The sequence below is a fragment of the Neopsephotus bourkii genome, unplaced genomic scaffold, assembly GCF_033783945.1.
Source record: "Neopsephotus bourkii isolate Nb327-2 ecotype Australia unplaced genomic scaffold, CSIRO-AGI_Nbou_v1 NB_1707, whole genome shotgun sequence".
NCBI lineage: Eukaryota > Metazoa > Chordata > Aves > Psittaciformes > Psittacidae > Neopsephotus > Neopsephotus bourkii.
The window spans coordinates 6,898,948-6,923,045 of record NW_026902181.1 but is presented as its reverse complement, the minus strand read 5'-3'; the positions used below and the strand labels follow the sequence as shown (position 1 = coordinate 6,923,045).

Here is a 24,098-nt window from a genome sequence, read left to right as displayed (position 1 = left end):
CTTTCTTGATGTACGTGACTGTTCTTTTCAAGTCTGATTTTTCACTAGCACAGACTAACTTGCATTACCCAGCTGTTACACAGACATCTAAGTTGCTATTAGAGTGCTAAGATGAGATGCAGAGGAGCTATTTTTTACTAGACCAATTCTGCTTAGGTTGAAGAGGTAATACGCTCATAAGACCTTCTGGTTATCTACAGACCAGACTAGCTAGTCTGTTCCACGTATCTTTGGTCATGCGAGGCCTCCTGGAGACATTAACAGGGAGAGGGTTTTTGTGGAGAACTGCATGTTCCAAGGTAATGTACATAAAAACTGTTTGGCAGTAGTAAGAGTAACTGTATCGAGGTGGGTTGCAAATAAGTATAGGAGATCAAAGTTCCTGCAGCAGTGTATTTTATTTAGCTGATTTAAAATACCATCATGTTTAAATTCAGATGGGTACTATTCCTCACAGGCATGCCTTAGAAATTCTAAGTTACAGAAAAGGTGCGTTAGATATTGAAAAAATGCAATTCTAGTATTTTTACTAAAGTTGCCTCACACCACGATTTCATTGCTCGTTCAGTGCTTATTATTTCCATTTTGTTGCTAGTTAAGAAAACTGCTGTTACTACATTGCACTCTCTGTTTCTGCTTTAGAGTTTAGCTTTCTGATACTTGTTTTAAGGCATTGCTATCGTCATGTTCAGAAAAGCATGCGTGCAGCCTGTCCCATTAGATAGGAATTATTATCAGCACCAGAAGCTTCAGATCACAAAAAGTATGCAAAACGATACACCCAGAAAACTGAGTAGACCATCATCCTGTATGCTTTTAAATATGATCTCAAGATGGTGCATTTGCTTTTTGATGAGACTAGCTTACACTGGAAACAAAAATTGTAGGAAGGAGAACCTTCAGTTTTCATGCTTTCATTTGTTCTGTACTAGAAGCAGCCTCATATCTACACTCTTCCAATGTGCCCATATTTTGGTTAGCTAACACAGAATTGCATATTTAATTATTTTTTTGAGCCAATTAAGAAATATATTGAATATTAGTTGGGTAAATAAAGTAACTACAATTATCATTGAGTTTTGAGAGTTTTCCAGAATTATTCTATTTAAAAATAAAAATGTAACAGCGAAAAAAAATCATGGGTAAAGGATATGTGTCTTGATTTAGCAAGCATGTGCTTTGATTTCCATGGAACTGTTCATGTGTCTGTAAGAAGTGCTAGCCTGAAGTATGTAATTAATAGGAATACTTGAACTGTGACTTTGAGACTGTCATAAAAAATAATTACTTATGCTAGTATAAACTAAGAGTTTGGGGGAATTTTTGTTTTGTTTCATTTTCATTAAATTCTGCATTTTCTGAATTCTGGTTAGAGCAGCTTTTATCGTTTCTTTTTTTTGTGACTAATCTTCAGCTTGCTTGATTTTAAAGCTATGGAGGGGCTGGATCCTTTTGGCAGTTTTGTGAAGTAAACTGGGGCAGCAAAGGTGGGTGCTAAGCTCAGAGTGTATGGTCAGTAAAGAGAGCTTGAGTGAGCTAACAAGTGCACACAAAGTAAGGAGAAACTCTGGGAAGGCTGCTGGACTTGGAGGTCCCTCCCCATAGTGTATTACTGTCTCGCCATTTTATGGTAAGCAGATGAGTTGCTAATTGGCTGCCTTCCCTGGGAGCTGGGGGGCTGGGTTGTGGGGTCTTTCCTGTTTGGATGGCCCATGCTGTAGATCTGTGAAATAGTGTGTTTTCTAGGAAGACCCTGTCTGCTGAACCCAGATTTAATGAGGCTAAGAACTAAGCAAGGCAGAAGAGGTTGGACTATGTGTAACCTAGTAAACAGATCATCTGTCTGGGAGGCAGTGACTTCATTTCTGATCTCTGACCTCTCTACTGCTGTTGTTTTTATCTAGTAGTTTAACACATTGCATAGCCTTGTATTTGGGGCTCATGCCTTACCTGGGACAGTACTTAGCCTACAGCTTTAGCACTGGATGAGTACTACTAGATGAATAGTAATTGTACCCTGAGACTGAAGTTAAAAACACGTGGGTGTTTTACCTTACAAAAATGCTTTTCTTCCCATGGTTTGAGTATTTCAGTTTCAAAAACTAGAGAGGTACACTTTACTGGCATAGCCTGCATGAGAGGGTGTTTTACTGATGTTCATTAAAGTTGTGTTTTTAAGAAACAAAGCAAATGCCTTGTCTAAGCAAAGCTGTGAGTAACCAAGCTTTTTATTACCTCGTGCTCAATTATGTTCAGCTTCATGGGAATTTGTTGCACGTAGTGTTTACTTAATTTCTATAAAAACTTAGTTATCCTTGTTGAAGTAGTTCATTTTTTTCAGTATGTTATTAAAATTGCATGCAGTGGTAATTACAGCTTATCTCCTAAACTACAGTTCATAATCTTGGGTATAAGACAGTGTGACCAGAATAAGTTGGGCACACCTGAGTAGGCCTGTAGTTCGTATGACCTTTAAAGTGATTGCATTACTAATTTTTATTTTTTCTTTTTCATTTCTTCTAAGGAACAGTTGTACTAAATATTTTGAAAGTATTTTATGATTCTGTTGAGCTTTATAATGTTGCAGGGTCACATGGGTTTGGTATGACCTTTTCTAGTATTTGATACTGTATGTTGTAGTCTTTCCCATGTTTCTGCAATAAAAACCCTTGGAATGAAAAATTTAGAGTTGACAAAGGAGAGGTCAAAGAATTGTCTCCTAGGCTTTGCCTTTTGTTTCCTGATTGTGCTAGCTGTATAATAAAGATATCCAACTAAGGCCTTTGTCTGTTTATTCATTAAAGGTGAAAGTGGGGGAAAGGGTCATGTCATTCTAAGGCTTCTGAAAAAAACAGTGCTCCAGTTTTTCAGTCAGTAAGTAATAACCTTTTTCTGACTATTCAGTGAAAGCATTACTGAAAAACATGTAGCTTCCAGGAAGACTAAACATAGATTCATCTTTCCTGCTCCTGTGTATTGCCTTCAACTTTTCTGCAGAGAAAAAAGGGGCACTTAATTTACCAAGCTGTTCTACTCAAAGTCTGAATGTAAAACATTCTAGTCAGTACTGCTCATTCTAGTCGATAATGTTGCTCGTGCTTTCTTGATATCTCTAATACCAAAAGTGCTTAACAACCTTCATTCAAATGGAGCTCAGAAAATAATATACAAATAGTTAGGCCTGTATTAGGCAACATTGCATTCTTTGTTACTCTAATTAATAGGTCTGAATGTGTGTTAGCCATGAAAATAGTCAGGTTAGTCTGATACACAGAGAATGCTCAACAGTGTGAGAAGTATGTCTGATATGACCTTCTTACAGCCTGGCCTGGACCAGCTGAAGTTGTTGAGTTTGTCTTTTGAAGGTGAGGAGAATATTTGTGCTGCATGTAGCTACTAACCTATTACAAGAAGGACTGGGCTTTGGCAGACTGAGCATGTTCTGTTTAGTCTTCCTTATCCTGGATATTTGCAGCAGAACAGAGATAGTGGAGGTCTGCTGATTATATGGACTCCGTGCTCCTGAAAAGTGATGTAGAAAATGTTCTGATGCCCTGTTTGTGTGCATGTGTGTGTTTGTCCTTTCCTCGTCGACAAAGAAGTTGAATCATTGTGTTTTGGGTTCAGCTGTGATTTGAAGTAGTTATGGTAAGACAAAACTTTTGAGTAGTAGGGCGGGTGAGGTGCAGGGGTGAACACTTTAGCTTTTACTTTGGGTTTTATTTGGTGCTATTGTTTAAATGAAGTTCTTAGACTGAAGCTTATTTCTCCATGGTTTGCAGAAAGAACAGAAATGACTTGAACAGAATTATAAAGCTAATGGACAGCTTTATAGCTTAAATGTATTTACCATAGACACTATTTCTTGTTATTTAATAATTTGTCACTTAAGTGTCTCCTTCCAAGTTTACTTCATTTGATCAGCATTGTTTTCTCATCAGACATGTGGGTACTAGCAAACTATTTTGAATTGGCCTTACTTGTAGCAGATAATAAAGATATTCACAGCTGTTAGTATGTAGTTTTAAAATGTTGAAAAGTACATAGGTGGTATGTGTTGAAGCCCATGGCTCTAATGGAAAATCTACAATTTCAAAAGACAGAGTTGTAGCTGAGGTACAAGACCAGTGGGCATGAGGATCTGTGTTCTGCTCTTGGCTAAAGCAGTCAGTCTCTTGAGATACTTTGATTTTAGAAATTTTTGGCACAAGTCAAACAAAAGCAGTGTTCCACCATTATTTATTAGATAACAATAAATCCATTAATTCTTCGTCAGTCTGCCACAGTGATGAGTACAGTGGATAAACCTATAAATGGTTTGGTGTGTCAGCATCTGAGGAGGAAGGCTGAGAGACTGGTGACAGATTCCCTAAAATTCCACAATTTACAGTGGGTTACAAATACAACACATACCGTAATCAAGGTATATAAATCCCATGAATGCTGTTGGAAGTTAAACCAGCTGATAAAAGGCTACACTGAAATAATTTATTAATTTTCATGGATATCAGTCTCTGAAATATTATCAGCAGATTTATGGATTTGCACAGATAGATTTTGCACAAAGTTCTGCTATGACAGAACTCTAATCTTTAACAGCAGCTGTTTCTTGTTATATAGATTATAGAATACTTAAAGCATGCTGTCAGTTTTCAGACTGCAGCTATTATGAATTTACTGTGACCGGAGGTAAACACTTCATCAACCCTCTGCCAGCCCCAAGATTCCAGAGAAGGGCAAGTACCTAATGAGAACAGAAACATGAGATGATAGTCTCAAAGGCATGTGACATGAATAGACAGGATTGATTTGGTGAACCAAGTCGAACTTGGTTATAGGTGAGTCAAACACGTCAGCACCAGAATTTTAAAAGCAAAAACCACCAGGAAACAGTTAGGTACACAGAAGGCCCATCTGAGACTGGGTTGTGTGCTTACAGATACATGCAGATTATGTTTCTGTATTCCTATGTTTATAAATGTGAAGAGCTGCTTGTTCTTCTGTTTATCACAGTGAAAGTTCTATGAAGCCAGAAAAGCCTCTCAGGCCAAAAAAGCCAGAAATGCAGGGCTTCTTTATGAGATGATAATGTATTTCAGGGCATCTTCCTGTCTTCCTCAGTGCCTTTATTAGGCTGATGTGGAGAAAAGCTTTTTTTTGTGTTCTTATTAGCATTTTATTTAAAATATGTATTTTACAGGATATTTTGGCTGATATATTCTGCTCAAAGTCATCATCTCTATGATGTCTGTAAAATGTTGTGGTCAGTAATGCTGATTTTCAATAGTAGTAAAGGCAAATCTCTGTGGAAGCAAACAGCAAGGACTGCAGAGTGGGAATGGGAAGCGTGTTTCACTTGGGTTTACCAGCAGCATTGTGGATACTCTCCTGCAGTTGTGGTTGTTCTCATACTGCAGTGGTCTGCAGCGAGTCCCATGGTTTTATTCCTGTAGAATGGAGTACAGGGAAGAAAGCAGATTGCCATTTCATTCTGAAGAGAAGGCATTCAGACTGTACAAATTCACTGCTTATATATGTTGAGAAATAAAATACAGAGTTATGTTAGAAAAACTTCTGGGAAGAGGAAAATAATGCATTTTATGCATTTCAGTGGAAGAGTTTCTTCTTCAGCTTGCAATTGAAACTACCTGACTGCAGATACTAATATTATTAGACTTAGATGCTGAACATCATCTTTACTAGTAACTTTGGATGACATTTATTCATGTTCCTTTTCTATTTAGGAAGGGACTGACTTTTTGGAAAATGGGTAATTTTTTACAATGACAAATAAACTGTCAGTTACATTTCTTCCTGTCTTTAGTATCTGGTAAATACTTTACTTCTCTTGCATACTTCTGTGAAGAATAAGTGTTAGAATAGTACAAAGAGTAGTACAAAGTTTAAATACTGTGCTTAATTTTTATAGCCAGTAGGGATCAACCTGATCAGCATTCATTCAAGTCCAAATGATCAGATGTTGTGGGCAATTGATAACAAATGGAATGTCCATGTACGAGTTGGAATTACAGATGAAATGCCTGTAGGCACTGACTGGGAACACGTACCAGGTAAAAATCAATGCATTGGTTCCTTGTTTTCTGCCATTTTCTCATTATTGTGGGGTTTTTTGTTTGTGTGGTTTTTGTTTTGGTGTTTTTTCCCTGTTGCTTTTCAAAATGGATAGCAATGCCTAAATCAAATGTGGGGGTTTTTATCCAGCTATCAAATGTGCTTATTTGAAGGAACATAGTGAAATATTTGATGTGTCCTTTTGTTGGGGACCTTGGTTTTACTTAAAAACAGTAGCTAACTGAAATATGATTTTGGTTTATGAACTTCTGTTGTATGTTATTTCAGGCTGCTGCCACTGAATTAATAAATGGTACAGTTCCCTTTCAGTTAGATAGAAAACAGTATTCCTAAGCAATAGGAGAGTACTATGCTTTGGGAAATTTCACATTTAAATGTAGTACGACGTATGGTTCCTATCTAGATGCTGCTAACAAAAAAATCCTGATGCTAATTTGCACATCTTTCTGTCAGTCCTGTGCTGGATGTGTTCTGGATTAGGTAATTACATTTTTGCCTTGCCTGTAAAGAAGACTAAAATTTACTTTTTTCTTTCTAAATAACTGTGTTTTGATGCTGTCTGCTTTTTAAAAAACTTTCACTGTATAAATGCATGCCACGTAGTTGCAGAGTACTTGCTTTCTTGGGAAGAGGAAAGAAAAAGTCCACAAGGTCTATAACATTAACCATTTTTAGACAGACTGCTGGATTATTCCCCATGTGGTAGTAAAATACAGCAGAATTTCCAAAAGTATGTTATAAAGGGCCTCTAATTGGTTGTTGCTTGTGGCCACATAACAAGATGTATCCGCAACGTGATGTTCTTATGGTCAATAGATGCTGTGAGTAAAAAGTCTGCAATTAAAAAGTTTTTTGTTAGCCAGTGCTTCATGTGCTACAAGTGGCCTACTTGTAAGCTGATACACAGCTTACACAGGTCCAGAAGCTCAGATTCCAGTAGCATCTGCTCTGTTCAACTCCTCTAAAGTCAGTGTAAGGAAGTATATAGTCCTGAATTTCTCCTTGCCAATAATTTCTGAGAAAACTCCTGGAAAACTGGGTATTTCTCTATGCCTTTTGTAATGGAGAGGTCTTCTCTATTATAAATATAAGAATATATAAAACCAGTTACAGTCTTGCTATCTTCTGTTAATGAACTTTTCTGCAAGTGTATTTAGTATGTAAGTAAGCCTGTGATTATTCCCTCTTCATGTTCAATTATCTTTAGGTTTGCAGGCTTGTCAGCTGGCTATAAGTACAAGGACTGTCTGGGCACGCTGTCCTAATGGAGATGTAGCTCGTCGATATGGCATTACTGACAAGAACCCAGCAGGAGACTACTGGAAGAAGATTCCTGGAAATGTCTCACGTTTAACAGGCAAGTTGGTTCTGTCTGACAGTCTAAAACATTGTGATGTCTGCTTTGACTTCTGCCTGATGATGCTCTGAGAGATGTGCAGGGAGATGTGCTCAGACGTGCAGGGAGAGCTGCATACTCTAAATGCTTTGTTGACCATGCGTTTCACCAAGGGTACTTTATCACACTAGGAAGAATCTTCTCTGGGTGTTATTAGAGAAACAGATTCAAATATTTAATGTTGATAATTGGAACCTGCTACCTTGATTAAAAGATGGGTAATTTATGCTTTGCAGTGACCCCTCTGGATGAGCTGTGGGCAATCAGTACTTCAGGATCCCTTCTCCAGCGCCTCACTAAGACCTTTAGCCATTCCCATAGTTTGCAGAAAAATAATGACACTTCTGTTCTGCTTCACCCTGATGATTTTGAAGACGAATGGGAAGTGATATGAAGTCTCTCAAGCTCATGAAGCAGTGAAAAGAAAACAAACCAGGAGGACAATTTCTATAACGTATGTACAGAATGTTGCATCTAAAAGCCACTCATATTGGACCCTGTGATATTAGCACTTTTGTATTAAAAAACTTACGTGTTAATAGCCCCAAGCTGTGAGTTCTCTTGGTTGTTCCCTTATCTCTTGGGAGACTGTTTAGGTGTGACATACCACAATTGTTATACTGTACTACTGTAGAACATCCTTTGGAAATATAACTCTTAAGTTAATCCTACTAGCAATGAAAGTGACTACTTCACAACAGCATGCACACTAATACATGTGTACTTATTTTGAGAAGAAATTTTGTTTCATTAAATATTTCTCTACAGCAGAAACGTTAAGCATTTCTCAATTTCTTCTTGTACTTGGAACTCCAAACTGATTGGAATGCTATCTGACTGTTGTACATATATTTAGAATTATTTTCCCTTGCAGCATGGAAGAAAATGTGGCGAAGTATTTCGTAGCAGGATCTCAGAACATCATGATTACAGAGCATTGGTGTTGAAATGAACTTGGTTTGATCCGTTTCCATATAAATATATGCAAGGCTATACTAACTTTCCATTTATAGAAATTCGGTTCATAATTTGTCTTCATTCACAAGGGAGAAGTTTGGAGTATACCTATTATCGGGGGACTTTTGCCCATTTCTCATAGCCATCAGGAAGCTGACAGATTGTGGGGGGTAAGTCCCACTTTGGAATAGGAAGAAGTTGCGTGTTGGGTTGTAGTACAAAGCAGGAATGTATTAGGCAGCTTTCACTATTCCTGTTGTGCTGTATTTGTGCCTCCAGCCAGTGCTTTAACGTTTGGACTCAAATTGTTTTGAGTACTGTACTTAGATGTATTAAAAGGAAAAATGGTAATTGATAGAATTACTTATATATCCCATTAAAAATTGTGATATTGTGAGAAAATACTTAACAATATTCTGATTTTTAGCTATGTTAGCTAAATTTTGAAGTGTCTTATACTTAACAGATGTTGCAACAGAGGTATGTGATGAACTGGGAAATAACCTAAGTTAATAATTGTAGTTTATTTTTCTTTAAGCTAAATCTTCTTTGACAGATACCTCATCCTTTTTAAGCAATAGAAATATAGATGAGAGAACCCAAGTTGAGTATGTAGGTGGAGGAGTATTTTGCGTTTGTTCTAAGCTTATAAATCATCAGAATGTTTTAAGCAGCTGCTAACCAATACTGTAAAAGAGCCAGTTTCAGAAAAGGCCAAGAGTTGAAAAGTGGGGATGTTTCTGTTTTGAGAACTTACTACATATGGAAAAGGATGTGTTTTCTTTTTAACCTTTGTTCTTGCACTAAACTTGGAACAAACATGGTGCAAGGTGAGAATGTGAATCGGTGGAGAGAACCAAGTTATGTCAGTTTGGCGTTAGTAGTACTTGTGATACTGGCTGTCAGTTCTCAGCCTTATCTTTCAGTCTAACAGGGAGTACAGATTTGTTTCCCTTTTACAAATTATATGTTTGCTTCATGGCTATCTCATCTGTATATGGAGATTACCCCAGAGGGTTTTTTTAGCCTGTCCAGTAGTGGATTGTAATGGAATCAGCTTGTGAAGTAACCTAGTCTGTTTTATGCAAGCATAGCTTGGTATCTTGGAACCCCAAGAAGCTGGAATTCAACTTAAAAGTATCTTGTGGCAGACCTGAGTCAATCACTTTGGAGAAGGGACATGAGTACTCCTGTGTGCCCTGCCAAGCACCAGATGCTCAACAATGATGGTATTTAATAGTGACACTTTTGTATTACATTTTTCAAAGTCATCTTAGTAATGGCTTGAGCTTGCTAGTTGTTTGTTTACTGTATAATACTGTACCTTGCTATGGTGATTAATACTAAATTGGTGTCAAGAACTCTTATCAGATTACTTTTTAGGGTAGTTTTAATGAAATTAGGATGGGGTTTTTACTTTTATTTCTGTATTTAGGTTTTTTGTTTTGTTTGTGCTTTGAGACAAGTGCAATAAACTAGATTTTTAAGAAATAAATTACTGTGGTAAGACTCATCTGTTGAATGATTCACAAGACAGTTCTCTCTATCTGGAAATTGTCTTGATGCAGAAGACAGACATGCTTATGAAACCTCTCCCTTACAATTACCCCAAACAATATGGTAATGACAGTGTAACAACCTGGATATTGTAAACTTTATATTATTTTTTTTGTTGTGGCAGGTGTATCAAACCAGCAAAATGGTCATCTTCCAAGCAAACACTTCTCATATTTGAGTATTAAGCTTATTGCCTCCCTATTAAGGTGGTCTCACTGTAATAGAAGTAAACCAGTTTCTTTCCTTACATGTTGAACAGAAATTGCACTTGCATGTTAAATATTTTATCTTTCAGTGAAGAATATGCATGTGCCGTCAGAGCTAGAAACTGTGCAAGCAGAAAATAGGTGACTGTACCACGTGCTTTAGCTGCACCCTTCCTTGCATTTTAAAATATCTGAGCTCATCTCAAGACTTCCTGTGTTTCTGGTCTTTAACTGGAACTGCAGCTGGGGCTTCAAGAGAGCACCTTGGCTTCACTTCCCAGAGGGGAAGACTCTTTTCCTGACAGAACCGTGACCTAACTAACTTCACACAGAAAGCATAGCAATGATTCATGATGGTTCTGACACTTAAACCCACTTCCAGCCACAGGAACCCTGTTCAGACTCAAATGGCAACGTCCTTGCTGGTTATCATAGCTTTTATCTTGACAAACCAGTTCAGCTGCTTCTGCTGGCTCCTGCAGGGAAATGGTAAGCTCCTTACAGCATCAACCAGTTTCTGTTATACAGAAGTAATTCTTATGTCACAGCTTAACGAAGTTCAGATGACTGCTGTGTTGGTGTGAAACAGCCATCTTGGATATCTAAGTAACTCTTGGTTTTTTTTGTCTTGCATCAGTAAAAAGGAATAGGATAATGTTAAATGGTACAAAGAAAATCTTTCACTAGCAAGTGTCAAAATATATTAAGATAGTAGAACTGTTCATAGGTAACATTGCTATACTAAGGAAATTATAGTGAAGGATGCTTGATTATGGACTTGGGCCATTGTGTAAACATAGCTTTATTTATACAGATACAAAGAGTCACATTTGTTCCAAACTCTGTGTACCTGTACAAAGGGTGTCTTTGATGTGATGGGCAAAAATCCCCCTTTCCTCCCCACACAAATGTGAACATCAGATCTGAACCCCATACCTCTTCCACATTGCTGTCCCAGTAGATGAGTTCTGCCAAGTGTTTCAAAGGCACTTCTTCATTATTTCAGACTAGCATGGCATTCTGACTTTTCTTAAAACTCACTTTAATGAGTGAGCTGTTGCTAGTTGTTTTGCTAGAGTTGTGGATAGATTTCAAGGGAGAACCTTGAGAACTTTTCAGTAAATGCCATTCTGAGTGTAAAGGCTTGAAATTCAAGTGCCTGTATGCCTATTATGGCTTTGCCTTACTAATTAGGGATTAAAAAGCATAAATCTTATATGCAGATACAGAGATCTTATTACCTTAGTGAAAATTCTCTGGTCTTCAGTTTTTACATCAACCGGCCCTGTCCACATCAGAGCCCTATGTTATGAGTAGAGAGATAAGATCTTGATTGAGGATTTCCATCTGTAAAATGTGGGATGCATGCTTCATTCGTCTTGCAGCCTTCCTGAAAGTGAAAGCTGCATGTTGGAAATAGTATTATGGTGGTAAGTAACCAGCAAAGAAAGCTGATGTTTCCCGTGCCAAACAAAGTAGATCAGCCTGATAGTTTGATAATGAGTTCTTGTAGTTTAAAATAACCACACTCATATCAACAGAAGAGAACTCTTAATATAGAGGACTAGATTGTAATTACTGAAAAGTTGAAAGTTGAGTTGCAGTCATTATCTCTTATGAATTATTGCAGCAAGAGCTGCAATAATACATCCAGATAAGGATGAAAATACCTGGATAAATTATCTGCCTAGTCTGCTGAATGGGAGTATCTAGGTTTATCACATAAGTAGCTGTGGATTTCTCATTACTTGACATCAAGATAGGAAGCGAAGTTTTGGGTTCAGTGCAGGAAATGTTATAGGTAATACTGTGGTTGATATCATACTGGAACCTAGGAGGAATTACCATTATAATTCCTTTGGTCTTTGAGTTGATTTGACTAGAAATCTATTTGAATAGGTCTATCAAAGTCATTATATCAGCTATAAAGTTAAAATCATGCTTGATGCTAGTGGGGAAAAGTGCTGTAGAAAAAGTCAAGATCTGTTTGAGAATCTTCATGTTCTTACAGAATGTGTCCTTTTTGTATGTATGTATGTATACATGCATGTATAAAGGCTTTGATTTCTGTTCACTAAAAGCTAATACAATGATAATACAATACACAAAAAACCCACAACAAAATCCTCCAAACTAAAGTGCCTTTTCTATCTTAACCCTCAGAAATTACTAAAATATACTGACTTTACCACCTGTGATTCTCTGATAGAGGTACTGAATAGTACACAGTTGAATAGCACTGAGTGGAGCTGCAGTTATGAAATAATCTTTCAAACATTATTCACTATTTCTGTCCAGTACAGAAGAAACCCGTGACTTATTTTTAACTTTCTAATATATACCTTTCTCATAACCTCATCTGAGATTCACTTATGGCAGATGGAAATCAAAGGAGACTTCAATTTACAACACTTGTGTTTTAAATCCAATATCCAGAGAAAACATACCTAAAGATGTGTACAGAATTGTACTATCTTCCTGTACTTACCATCTTGAATTTGCACAAGTTGACTGCATACTTTATTTGTATTCAGTGAGCCTATAGTCTTATTAGTATAGTGAGCCTTTGCCGGGATCTCTGTTGTTATGCATAGGTAACTTGTATATAGAATGGAGAAGTGGCAGAGATATTATGTCTTTTAAGGCATGAAATAAGAATACTCAATAGGTGACCCCTTGATGCTGTATTTTGCCTAACCGTAGGCTGGATGAATTTAGCAAAGCCCTCGTGGGTCAGGTGAAAGATCAAGCTAATTAGACCTCTCCCAGAAAAAAGATAAAAGACTGGGAGGAAAGTTCCAGGGAAGCCTCCAGCAGACTGCCTGGCACATATCCCTGGCTACGAAGCAGGGGGGTGTACAAAAAAGAATGAATTTGCTTGAGCTGCAGAGGAAAAAAACTGCAACTGCCAGCAAGAAATGCCACAGTTCCCGGTTGTTACAGGGAACAGACCTGCCAGCTGATCATGGGAACTGCAAAGTAGGGTAATTGCTAGCATGACTGAGATTTTACTTGCTCAGCTCCCACATTTGTCTTGCTAAATCTGTTCTCTACCTCAGCAGATGGTTTATAGTCTGTTTTCTCTGTGAGCTGTACCCAGCATTCCAACTTGGGAATAACAAACGTGAAGCAGGGGATCTGTGCTTTGTTCCATGGTGCTATGCTGAAAGTCAGTCCTTTTAAGTTAAGGAGAACATGGAAAAAGATCAGTATAACACTTTCAAATAACAGGTTTAGCACTGTTAATTCACTTTATAATTACTGTAATAATAATGCCAACCTTATTAAATATTAACATGGATGCCATAGGTACTTGTGTAAGAGATCAATTGGGCTTCAGGTCGAATTAGCTGGTTACTTCAAAGACTCAGCATGGGGTCTGTGTTTAAAACAATAGCAAAAGAATGTGATACATGTTTGTGCTAAGAACAAATACATCAGAAAACTGAATCCTGTTGCTTTTAAGACCTGTTGACTTACTTTCATACTGTTCTTTGCTTAGTGGAGAAACGTTTCTCTTGTCCCTCCATGCACAGCTATCTGATTACATGGTGCCTGTGTAGAGCATTCCTACACAGGAAAACACAGGACTGTGTAGAGGCAATTTTGAACATTTTGTATGTCACCTTTCCTGCCTTCCCTTCTTGCCATTTCTAATTGCTGTAGGACAAGAGTTGAAAGCCAGCAAGTTTTTGCATTGCTTTTAACCTTGCCCATAGTCCTTTGCAGCGTTTTCCACCATTGCTAGCTGCTTGCAATATGGTAACTTCTTAAACCTCATTTTAATATAAGACTTTCAACATGGAAGGTGAGAGATAGGCTTCTTTGGTGGTGGTGGTAGTTTGGGGGATGGGGGTGATTTTTTTTTGTTGGGTTTTGTTTGTTTTTTTAATAAATGATCAAGGGATGCCATATCTTGCCAGATGAGTTTTTGAAGCATACTAAGCAAGGGAAGCTCAGCTTTCACTTAAAAGGCCATGCTTCATTCAATCCCTAAGTTTTGCAATTATGCATCCAGTGATATCTCAAAGCCAGTTTTAGGAGCACGCTGGCATCTAACTTACCGTCACATTCAGAGACCTAAGGAATAATACTGTCTCTGCAGAACTGTACTGCTAAGAGCTAGACTTCAGTGTCTCTCATAGCACATTTGTTCTGGGCTACATGGCCAAGCTCATTAGCCTACATATGATTCCCTACCTTGTGAGTTCTGCCAGCTTCCATGATGGATAATAGGAATCATTTGCAGATCTTGGCAAACTTGTGGTTTCTTAGGTTTGTCTCTAAGGATTCTTGCTGTAGGTCTAAGGTTCCTTGCTGTAGTTCTGTAAGTAAGCCAAGGGGCAACACATCAGCAGAACACAGACATAAATCACATCCTCAATCAACTCGTACAAATTAAACTTCCTTTGATGCTCTCTTCATGCTGAATTTCACCAGATTTCGTCAGGGTTTTTGGTTGGTTGGTTGTTTTGTTATTTTTTTGTTGGTTGGTTGTGGGGATTTTTTTTAACTTAAGAAGTTAGTGTTGAGCAGAGTAGCACAGCTGTTCTTGTATCCAGCATCTGCAATTTTTAAGGACCTTAATGGGTCACAGTGACTTTCTGCTTGAGCTGGGTATTTTTGAAATCCAGTGTCTAATGGACCAACAATTAGATTTGTCTCTGTGTACCCAGATGATTTGCATATTGTTATCCTATTTGCTTTCTGCATTCAAGACTGTCACCTTTCATTACTGATCTCCGTTAGGTTTTATAAGTACTAACTTGTACAGGGTGAGTAAATTTAAAATACCGATTCCCCAAATTCTTGAGTATGTTGGCCTGGGTCACCACTGAAACTTCATTGCAGGTTTTCCTGTGCTTTTTTAATCCAGATTTTAATAAAAAGCACTACAAAAGTTGTATCCTTCTGTTAACCAAATGTAGTCCACTGATGGAGCCTGATGGAGCATTGTTTGAGAATCACTACTCCAGAAACACTGCTACAGTAGAAATATGTACATATTCTTGCTTTCCCCAAAAGAATATGTAATCTGACAACTATCAAAGTTGAGTTTATTTATTAACATTGGTATCATTGATATCTTGACTTATATTTTGCTCTTTTCCCAACAGCAGATTTAAAATGTCTGCATTTAGTTGTCATGTTAAGCTCAAGAAATACTGATAACAGTTATAACCATATTGGGGTGATGGGATGAGGGAAAGAGTATTGTGAAAAACTGTTCTGTGACAACACAGCTATGCAAGTAGGAAATATTGGAGCACTTGTCTTTCATATTGAGTCCTATAAAAATCCATGGCAAAGCTTTCATTGCAATGGATCTGGATATGGCTTCAGGAATACAGTTAGTAGGATCTAAGGCTTTGCAATATGACATCTCTAGAGGTAAATCTGCTTCTGTTCAGCCAAGTGAGGGATGTTTTTGGAAGCCATCCCGGGCAAGTGATTTTGCAAAATAAATGCATCTACTTTGTGTAAAGTGATAGCCAGGTACTGAGTGTCTTTCTTCCTTGGCAGTGATTCGTAAAGTTTTAATGGATGACACTTGGGGAAGGAACCATGGTTTTTTTGCTCTCTCTATCCTATGTCTCTGCTGTAACCTGTATAAGTAAGGAGTATCTTTGGGAGCTGTTCTATGCCACTGGAAAACAGCAGCATATCTTTTCAAAGGATAATCAAGTCACAGGGGGACCCGTGTAGTAGGTTTTGTATAGTACTTGTCATTTTGGTTCTGGTTTGAGGTGAAACTCTTTTGCATTGCGTAGTGTTAATAGTTTCGTTTCCCTCTGATATTGATGTGTTGACATCTACGTTACTACAAATGGCTAGAAGCACCTAAATTTCAGAAAAGAAGTTCTGAGAAAACCAGCATTAATGATGGACTGAGCAGAGGTAATGACTTGGGGAAGGGGACAGGAGTAGAAGTCAAAGAGCCTTTAAAGAGCCTGCCTTAATCTGTGGTTCCTGGGGTGAGTAGAGGTAAGATAATGGTTTCAGGGAATCCTGAAGAAAATAATTCTGACCTATGGAAGAATGAGGAAAAGGAGAATCAGGTTTAATGGCAGGAAATATTTTCCCAAAATAAGGCTTATTGGGTTGTGCTGTTGGCAGGAAATGATGACATTCCCATTCTGTGAAGTGTTTAAGACTGGACTAATGAACAATTCCTATAATGTCACAAGGGGATCAGAGCATCTATTAGAGCTATTTAAGGTCTGTTGCTTTGCTTGATTCTTTTATGTAGGTGGTATTACCTTCTTTATAACTTCTTTAAGTACTCATGTCCTTTTGTATTTTGTTTGGTAGATCTGAATGGTATTAGCAGATAAGTCAGGAGCTTTGAAGAAGGAGAGGTGCATGGTCCACTGATGTCATTTGGTGCTGTGGACACTCAGCACTTCTGCAAGTCCCTTCTCCAGCTATTTTAGTTTGTATATGAGAACATTCAGGGTTTATTGATGGCCTGTGTAAAAACAATGTTCTTTATTATAGAGGAGGCACAAAAGCAAACAGCTGGCTAGTAATAGATGTAACAGCACCTGTAATAGCTGTAACACAAGTGCTGTTTTATTTGGTTGTTTCTATAGTTAGACTTACGTAGTAAATCCATTTTTGTCAAACTCTGTGTGCTGTTTTCAGTAATCTTTCTCCCCAGAAGCAATCCTGCCACAAGTGGATGCTCACATTTAGTATCAGCCTTTGTCTTCATCAGGCCTGAGCTGTATGGTATAACCCTTTTATTTATTATTGGTAATTTGAACCAAAGCCAAATCTGGTGTATATCTCCATGTTTACTTGTAGCAGCACTTTCCAAAGGCATGATCAGCAGCAAACTTGTCTACCTATAGACAGACTAGGAAGGGCAGGCAAACAAGAAGCAGGAGTGGAAGGTTTGCTGCTGACAGACTTACTGTGCTAAGAGAGGAGTAAACCTGAGTGATGAGCAGGGTGGGGTGACCCTTGCTAACCAGAAATTCATCAGCGTGTCAAGCTTCGAGTTTACAATGAGGTGTGGCTTGGGAGTAGCCACTCATGGTCAAGTGCATTCTACAGTAATAGAAAAGTGAGCTACAAACCAATAGAGAATGAGGTTTTCCCATTGCAGAGACTGAGGAACTAGGAACACAGGCAAAAATGCCATGATCATTGTGCTGGAGTTCCGTGTTTTAATACGACAAAGGGTACAGGTTCTCCATCAGCTCAAGGCTTGCTGTCACAGTCCACGCAGCCCTTCTGCCAGCTGAGCTAAAAGTCTAAAGCTAAAAGCTCAGATAGCCAAATTGGCTTTTTTCTTCAAGACACCAGCTAGTAGAGAGAGGTAGACACATCCTTCTGCCACACTGTATTTAATGCCTAGGTCACCAAGGTCACTTGTGGTCAATGTCACATTAATTAAAACAGCATGTTTGGTATGTGTCCTATTAGGAAGGGTGTCCCCTACAGAGTTAGCTGCATTAGTGTCAGGTTTGGATCCGAGTAAAGCTTCAGTGTAGCCTAATTAATGAATAGGGCCTGTTAAGGTCACAGTCCAAAGCAGGGATTTGGTTGCATAAATTTCTATGCTTTTGTTTTAAGAGGGAGTCTACGCAAGATTTGTTTGGTATCTGAGCAACCAGTTTCTAAAGCATCAAATCCCAAGCAGGAGGCAGGAAAGGCTTCTTTTGATTCTGAAACAAAAGACTTCCGAATACCCTCCCAGCTCCGTATCCTTGGTTTGGTACAGTACAGTGCCACTTCTCCATACATGAACTGTAAATGCTGAAAAGGTGAATAGATGCAGATCCAGACTAACAGCTGGGATTTGTCGCCTTCCAAAGTGAGTGCTCACTGCTGCTTAGCACCTCTGAAAGGCACAGCATTTGCAAAGCAGAGCTTTTCTTTTGAGTGGGAGGTGGGCAGAGCCAAACTCTGTGTTACTCCTCCCCTCTTTGCTTGGCTCTAACTTGCAAAGTTACTCCCTCACTGTCAGGGGCAGCAAGGTAATTCGCTCCCCTTTTTTCTCTTTCCATCATTCAGCAACAGAGGAAAGAGGATGGGAACACATCAGAGCATAGAGGATGGTGGTTCTCTCTTTGACCCCAGTGGGCTTAGCTGTGCAGTACAGAGAAATATGTGCCTGATAAATCCCTGGCTTGTACAGGCTAAAATGCTGTTTTGCAGGTGCAGTGGAGACAATTGCAGGGCAAGGTCTGCTGCTAGCTGGCTTGTGTTCAATAAGTGCCTATGAGACGTGAGGAGTTAAAGGCCACTGCTGTGATCACCACAGGGCAATGCTGAGCCACAGACCTCTGGTGATAAAGACTACTTGCTGATACTACTTGAGGAAAAGCTTGAGCTCAGAAGATGGGATTTAAGTGCTCTATGTCTCTCTAAACTGGTAAGGGGAGATGTGATGTGAGTTGGCTGTTCATCATGTGGGCAATGCATCGGTACCACAGGCATATCGTTGCTAGGTGTCTTTAAGCACCTATGTAAGCATATCCGACATCAAATGGTACCAAAGAATTAAGACCTTGAGTTCTCACAGCATTCATGATATGAGTGTTGTGGGACTTGGCCCCACTGTCTTGGTGCCAAGTCTTGACAGCTTGGCTATGCTGTCGTCACCAACCCCCAGGTGCTTCCTACTCTGTGCTTCCCCAGGGGCCTGATTTCACAGGGGAGCTGGGACTTACCAAGTCTTTTCAGCTCTGAAGGATAACTTGGATGCTGGCCATGACCTTGGCCCATCACCATGCTGGTAGTGTGCTTCCCCTGCACCTTAGGAGCAAGGGTGTAAGCAGTGCTCGAGACAGGCTGTACTGGGGGAGAGGGCTTTATTCCTGCAATAAGGAATGGGGGGGAGCAGAGAGGTCAGACTGACTGGAGCAAAGGGTTATGAGGAGATGCAGCTTGAGTCTTTCACCTAGAGCTTGATGCCATAGCCCTGATTGAGTGATAGCTTGCTGATCTATCATGAAGGCTGGGATAATGTTGCTGGATGTGAACTGGCAATCTCTCTGGCCAGCATGTTGTACAGAGCTCCACCACCACTGGTGTTCTCCACAGTGAAGGCAACCTGGGTAGTATGTACACTACCTTAGCTGTACAGCTGGCATGTCACTTTGAAGGAAATAATCTGGTTTTATGCCTCATATTTGACGTGATGAGTGACTTGACAGTGACTCACCTGAACTGCCCTCCCAGCAGCTCTTACCTCAGGACTCTCAGAAGGTGTTTTTCTGCCAGGGTGTTCTTGGTGTAACCATAGCCCTGGTGTTGCTTCTGGCAGGGAAGATGAGGTGGCAGCAGAGCTGAATCAAACCTAGGGCATTCAAAGGAGAAGGCAAACCTGAGGGAGTGTCACGCTCTTCCTGCTGGAATGTGTTTCCCCTTGCTAGCAGTGAGACCTCTGCAATGTCTCTGTTGGACGTGACCCTACAGCACTCTCAGTAGTTTTCCGAAGCTCTGTGATCCTGAAGGTCCCAGCATCCCTTCTGCTGGGGAAGCCTGCAGATGTGTTACGAGTGAAATAAGCCATGTGCCCCTCTCCTTGCAGAAGTGGTGGACAGTCACCCAGGTCAATCCATTACTAGTTCAGGACTCCTGTCCACCCTGCCTCTGACTGTAGCCCTGTCTGTGCATGTCATTAGCAAAGGATTGAAATCAGTTTGAGAGTCTTCATCCTCATGTCTTCTCACTTTGAGTCACTAACCGTCAATAGCTTTCCTTATTGCAGGAGTGGGAGAGAGTGGGAGAGCACTAACAGATGGTTTTGGAGGAAAGGATGTTCGAAAACTAAGCTCCTCAAGGGACTTCATTCTCTCTCTTACTGTGAGTTAGAAATTACTTATCCCTTTAGGCTTTGCTCTAAAATGCTGCTTCAAATATTGTCAGGGAAATGACACCACATTAAAAATATGAATGTGATGTAGTATAATGTGTTTACTGTCATTTACTTGCACCATTAAAAAGAACCACCCTGATAATTATAAAACAAAGCCTGAATATTAACAGTATGATGCCAAAAAAAAACCCTTGCATCAAAACAGTAATTACCACTGGGGCTAGAACAAAGGAGCAGAGGGACAGTTTTGGGCAAGGAGCTTTGCTGGCTGAGAGAGAAGGTGGAGCTGACCCTGACCAGTCTTCCAAATGGAGTCAGGGCCTGTGGACACTGCCTCGTCACCGGTGTGTGAGGTGGGAGCACAGATGATTCGCTCTCAAAGCTGTGAGGCTGTGGGAGAGGAACTGCGGTGCTGTGCAGGAATCAGGGAGCAAAGCAGCAGGGGGGATGCTGTCCTCTCCAGAGCTGGAAGCTGCTCCCTGCCCTGGCTGAGGCATGCAGCCAAGTGCTTTCTGCCTGGAAGCCTCTTTTTTTTTTTCCCTTGGCCTCTTTCCATTGCTTTCCACGGAGGACCCTAAGGGAAGGACTTGACGGGACCTAGTGCCTTGCTCATCTCCCTGATGAAGCTTCCTGCTCTGATGTTTGCCTTAGATGGAGAGCGCAGGGAAGCGGAGACTAGCCAGTGGTGTCCCCTTGTATCCCAGGCATGCACGTATCTTGCCATGGCTCAGAATGGGTCACATCAGACCTGAATTTGGGAATTGAACTTTTTGGGCCTAATAGGCTTTCCTTGGGGAGAAGGGTTGATTTGCACTGTTTTCCATTAGATTTATACTGCAGGGAACATACATAACCTCACAGTGGCTGGTGTGACTGGAGCTCACCCAGAGTCCTGACTTAATGGCTCATGCTCTCACTAGAACCTTGCTCACAGAGCTGAAGCCCAAGCATGGGACAACTCAAAGTCCCTTTCTGACTTCCCTGCTTTTCTGAAGTGGGTATCTGCCTCCCTCTGTGCTGAGTCAGATCCATCCTGGTCAATTCTCACATTTGCATTTGGGAATGGTAATTTTTTTCTTCAGAAGAAGGAGGCAGGGTTGATGTCCGGGGAATTTTTATGGTTTAGGGATAGACAAGAAATTGAGATGATCTGGATGGGATATTTGCTTGGCTCAGCCACATGTTCCTCAGAGAGTATTGGATGCTCCTCTGCTTAAAAGTCTATAAAATAAGGCTGAACTTAAAGAGATGCTGCAAATCAACCAGATGTCATAGGCCAAACATGGGAATTGCTGGCCTGTGTCATACAGTCAGTTTAGACTAGATGACTAGACTTTTTTGCCTTCAGCAGTAATTCCTAATCGTGTTGTATTTCTCATTGTTTCAGGCTTCTGGTGATTTGTTCTGTTGATTTATGTGATCTTTTCATTGAGCAACTAAACTACTGGGCAAAGAAGTGCCAATCCTTTCAGAGGCTGTCAGGGCAAGTGGGGCCAACCTTTTTATCCATCTGAACTTGGATTCATTTCTTTAGCAGCAATGAGGGATCACTGATATTTTTACAAACTGTTTCTGTTTTCTGCTGTGACTGCTGAGTTATGTCTTGTGAGAGAGCTTTGTTTCTTCATTCTTGTGCTACATATGCGTATGTACCTTCTTTGTAGAAAGAGCAGGAGTAAATCAGTGCACACAGCAGCCTTGCAACACTGTAGATGTGATTCTTGTGCGTGGTAGCAGAGGACAGTTTGATGTGGTCTTTGCAAGTAATACAGTTTCTTTTTTACACATTGGATGTGGAGGAGAGATCACTGAAGCCAGTCTAGGAATTAATGTTGATCAAACCTCAGACAACTGCTGACATGAGCCAGTGACAGAAGTATTGTTAGTAACATAGGTGTTATGAAATTTGGGTTGCAAGGATTTACAGTGCTATTTAAATATTAAGCTCATGGCATGGGTGCTTTGTTTGCCCAGTTGGGAGCATTGATCTGAAGATGGGATGATGCAATGCACGATGATTTGCTGATGCTGATAGATTTGTTATATTGCAAGTCAAGACCCCGTACTATTTGAACACCAGACACTGGACAAATAGGGATTGGGAAACAAAGCTGGCACCCTGGCCCATTTCTAGTCTCTGTCTTTCCCGGCCTCTGCGCTGGATCTTTGTCCTTACTATTTTCAACTTCGTTTCCAAACCAGCTTTCAATTAATTGCAGCCCTACCTATGGCCAAGCAGGTCTTGCTCTCAGTGGTCTCCAGCTTCCTTTTCTTCTTTACTTAATGCCTGCCTTAGTTACCAAGACTTGTCAGCATGATGAGCCTGTTCATTAACAGCCCTATTTTTTTCCCTCTGAAACTGTATGAAACTCTTACCTGTTTGCAGCAGATCTTTGTGTGGTGCTGAGTGTTAAGCTGATGTTAGGCTTGATGTTCCATATCTATGCATATTCATGAAGTGAGCGATTTTCAGATGTGCTTAATATCTGCATCTTCTGTCAAATTTAAGGCGCCACCTCTGGCAATGCTCATACCAGGCTGTGACTATGGCAAGAACAAGGATGAAGCTTTTATGGCAGAACAGTGCATCAGACAGCAAGACTGAGACAAATGTTATAGTAAGAAAAAGATCCCAAATCCATCTTTTAAATGAGTAACTTAAAATCACAGTAGACTTCAGCTCCTTCAGCAGACTCTAGACAGGCTGAACTTTGTAACTGCTGAACTTCAGGGAGCTGCAGAGAGGGGTCAGTTTCAAAGAGTAAAACATAAAAGTAATGTATATTTTGTTTTGAAAAAGCTTGAGTAACACATGGGAATTTATTTATTACATTTCTTCACTGTTTCAAGATACTAGTTTTTAGAGCAACTGGCTGTAACTAAGCTTTTCAGGAATGCTGGCTCAATATTTCTCCTTATAAGCTTTGAAAGCATTTCCTACAGATGAGTCCTTGTTTTTACCTGTGCAGGTAAGACAGAAGCTTTTAAGTATATAACCTTACCCTGATGCTTTCATGGTAGTAGGGCTTGGTGGATATTCATTCCCACACCTCTGGACCATTTCCCTGACTAGCACTGGCAGTCCTCTTCTGCAGAGCCATAAGGACTGCCCAAGTCTGCTCTATTAAGCTCACCCATGACGTTGCAACTGGCACTAAGTGACCTTTTTGCTGGCAGCTTTTGGCAAGAGATGAACTGTGGAGCCTGCACTCCACCATGCTCCAAAGGTAGCAGAGAACAGAAACATGCTGGCCAGTCTGAGGAAAGCTGATGCCACTATTGCTTGGTCTACAAACAAAGGACTTCTGTCTCCAAAGCTGAGAAGCCCCAGCCTTTTTCCAAGCTGTGACTCTGTTTGAAAAACAAGCCTGGACCCAGTTGAGTGAGTGAGCTGTGTAGTCACTGGTGTAGTTTGCCCACAGTTTCTCTGGGTTCAGCAATAGGTTTGGCTTCTGTCCTAGAATAACAGGAGAGGCACAGCAGTTAACTGGCTTTGGACCCATGGCAATGTATTGAGGGAACCTTTCCTGTTTGTTAACATGAGTTACCTGAGAGCAGGTGGGAGGGCTTTGGGGAACCACAGGGGCAGCTTTGGCCTTGAATTCTTGTTTTGCTAATGGGCAAAGTTGTAGGATGTCCTGCTCAGCCTGTCATTCTGTTCCATTATGTCATTACCCTCACAACTTGCAGGAGTTCCATTGTGTCATTACCCTCACAGTTTGCAGGAGTGTCTTCCAGTGCTCAGTTCAACTGACCAAGTCCCTACATCTGAATCTCATGATGCCCTTGTCAGCAAGGATGATAAACCTTTCCTTCCACACCCAGCGCTGTTTCTTCCCTCACCTCAAGGTACTTTTCCATGTGCAAATTAGACCTGACTGCTTTACTTCTCATCTGTTTTGGAAGATGCTTTCATACCATCATTACAAAAGCAGTGGGGAACATGTACTCAAGTAAAGGATTTAGCAACATAGATTTTTGGTTTTTTTGCATTTTTGAGTGGTTAAGCAAGTTCTTTCTATTTCTGTATTTTTAATATCAACAAGGAAGTTTAAGA

The 24,098-nt window shown here is 40.1% G+C and overlaps 1 protein-coding gene across 2 annotated transcripts in view; it reads left to right on the top strand.

Annotated features, from left to right (window-relative positions):
• Positions 1-9,239, top strand: part of TECPR2 (tectonin beta-propeller repeat containing 2) — a 46,280-nt gene extending 37,041 nt beyond the window's left edge. For both annotated transcript variants that reach the window (XM_061376236.1, XM_061376235.1), the window contains exons 18-20: positions 5,930-6,071; positions 7,301-7,450; positions 7,726-9,239. In XM_061376236.1, coding sequence (XP_061232220.1) covers positions 5,930-6,071; positions 7,301-7,450; positions 7,726-7,883 — 450 coding nt within the window. In that variant the 3' untranslated portion in view covers positions 7,884-9,239. The remainder of the gene's footprint in view (positions 1-5,929; positions 6,072-7,300; positions 7,451-7,725) is intronic.
• Positions 9,240-24,098: the final 14,859 nt, after the last annotated feature.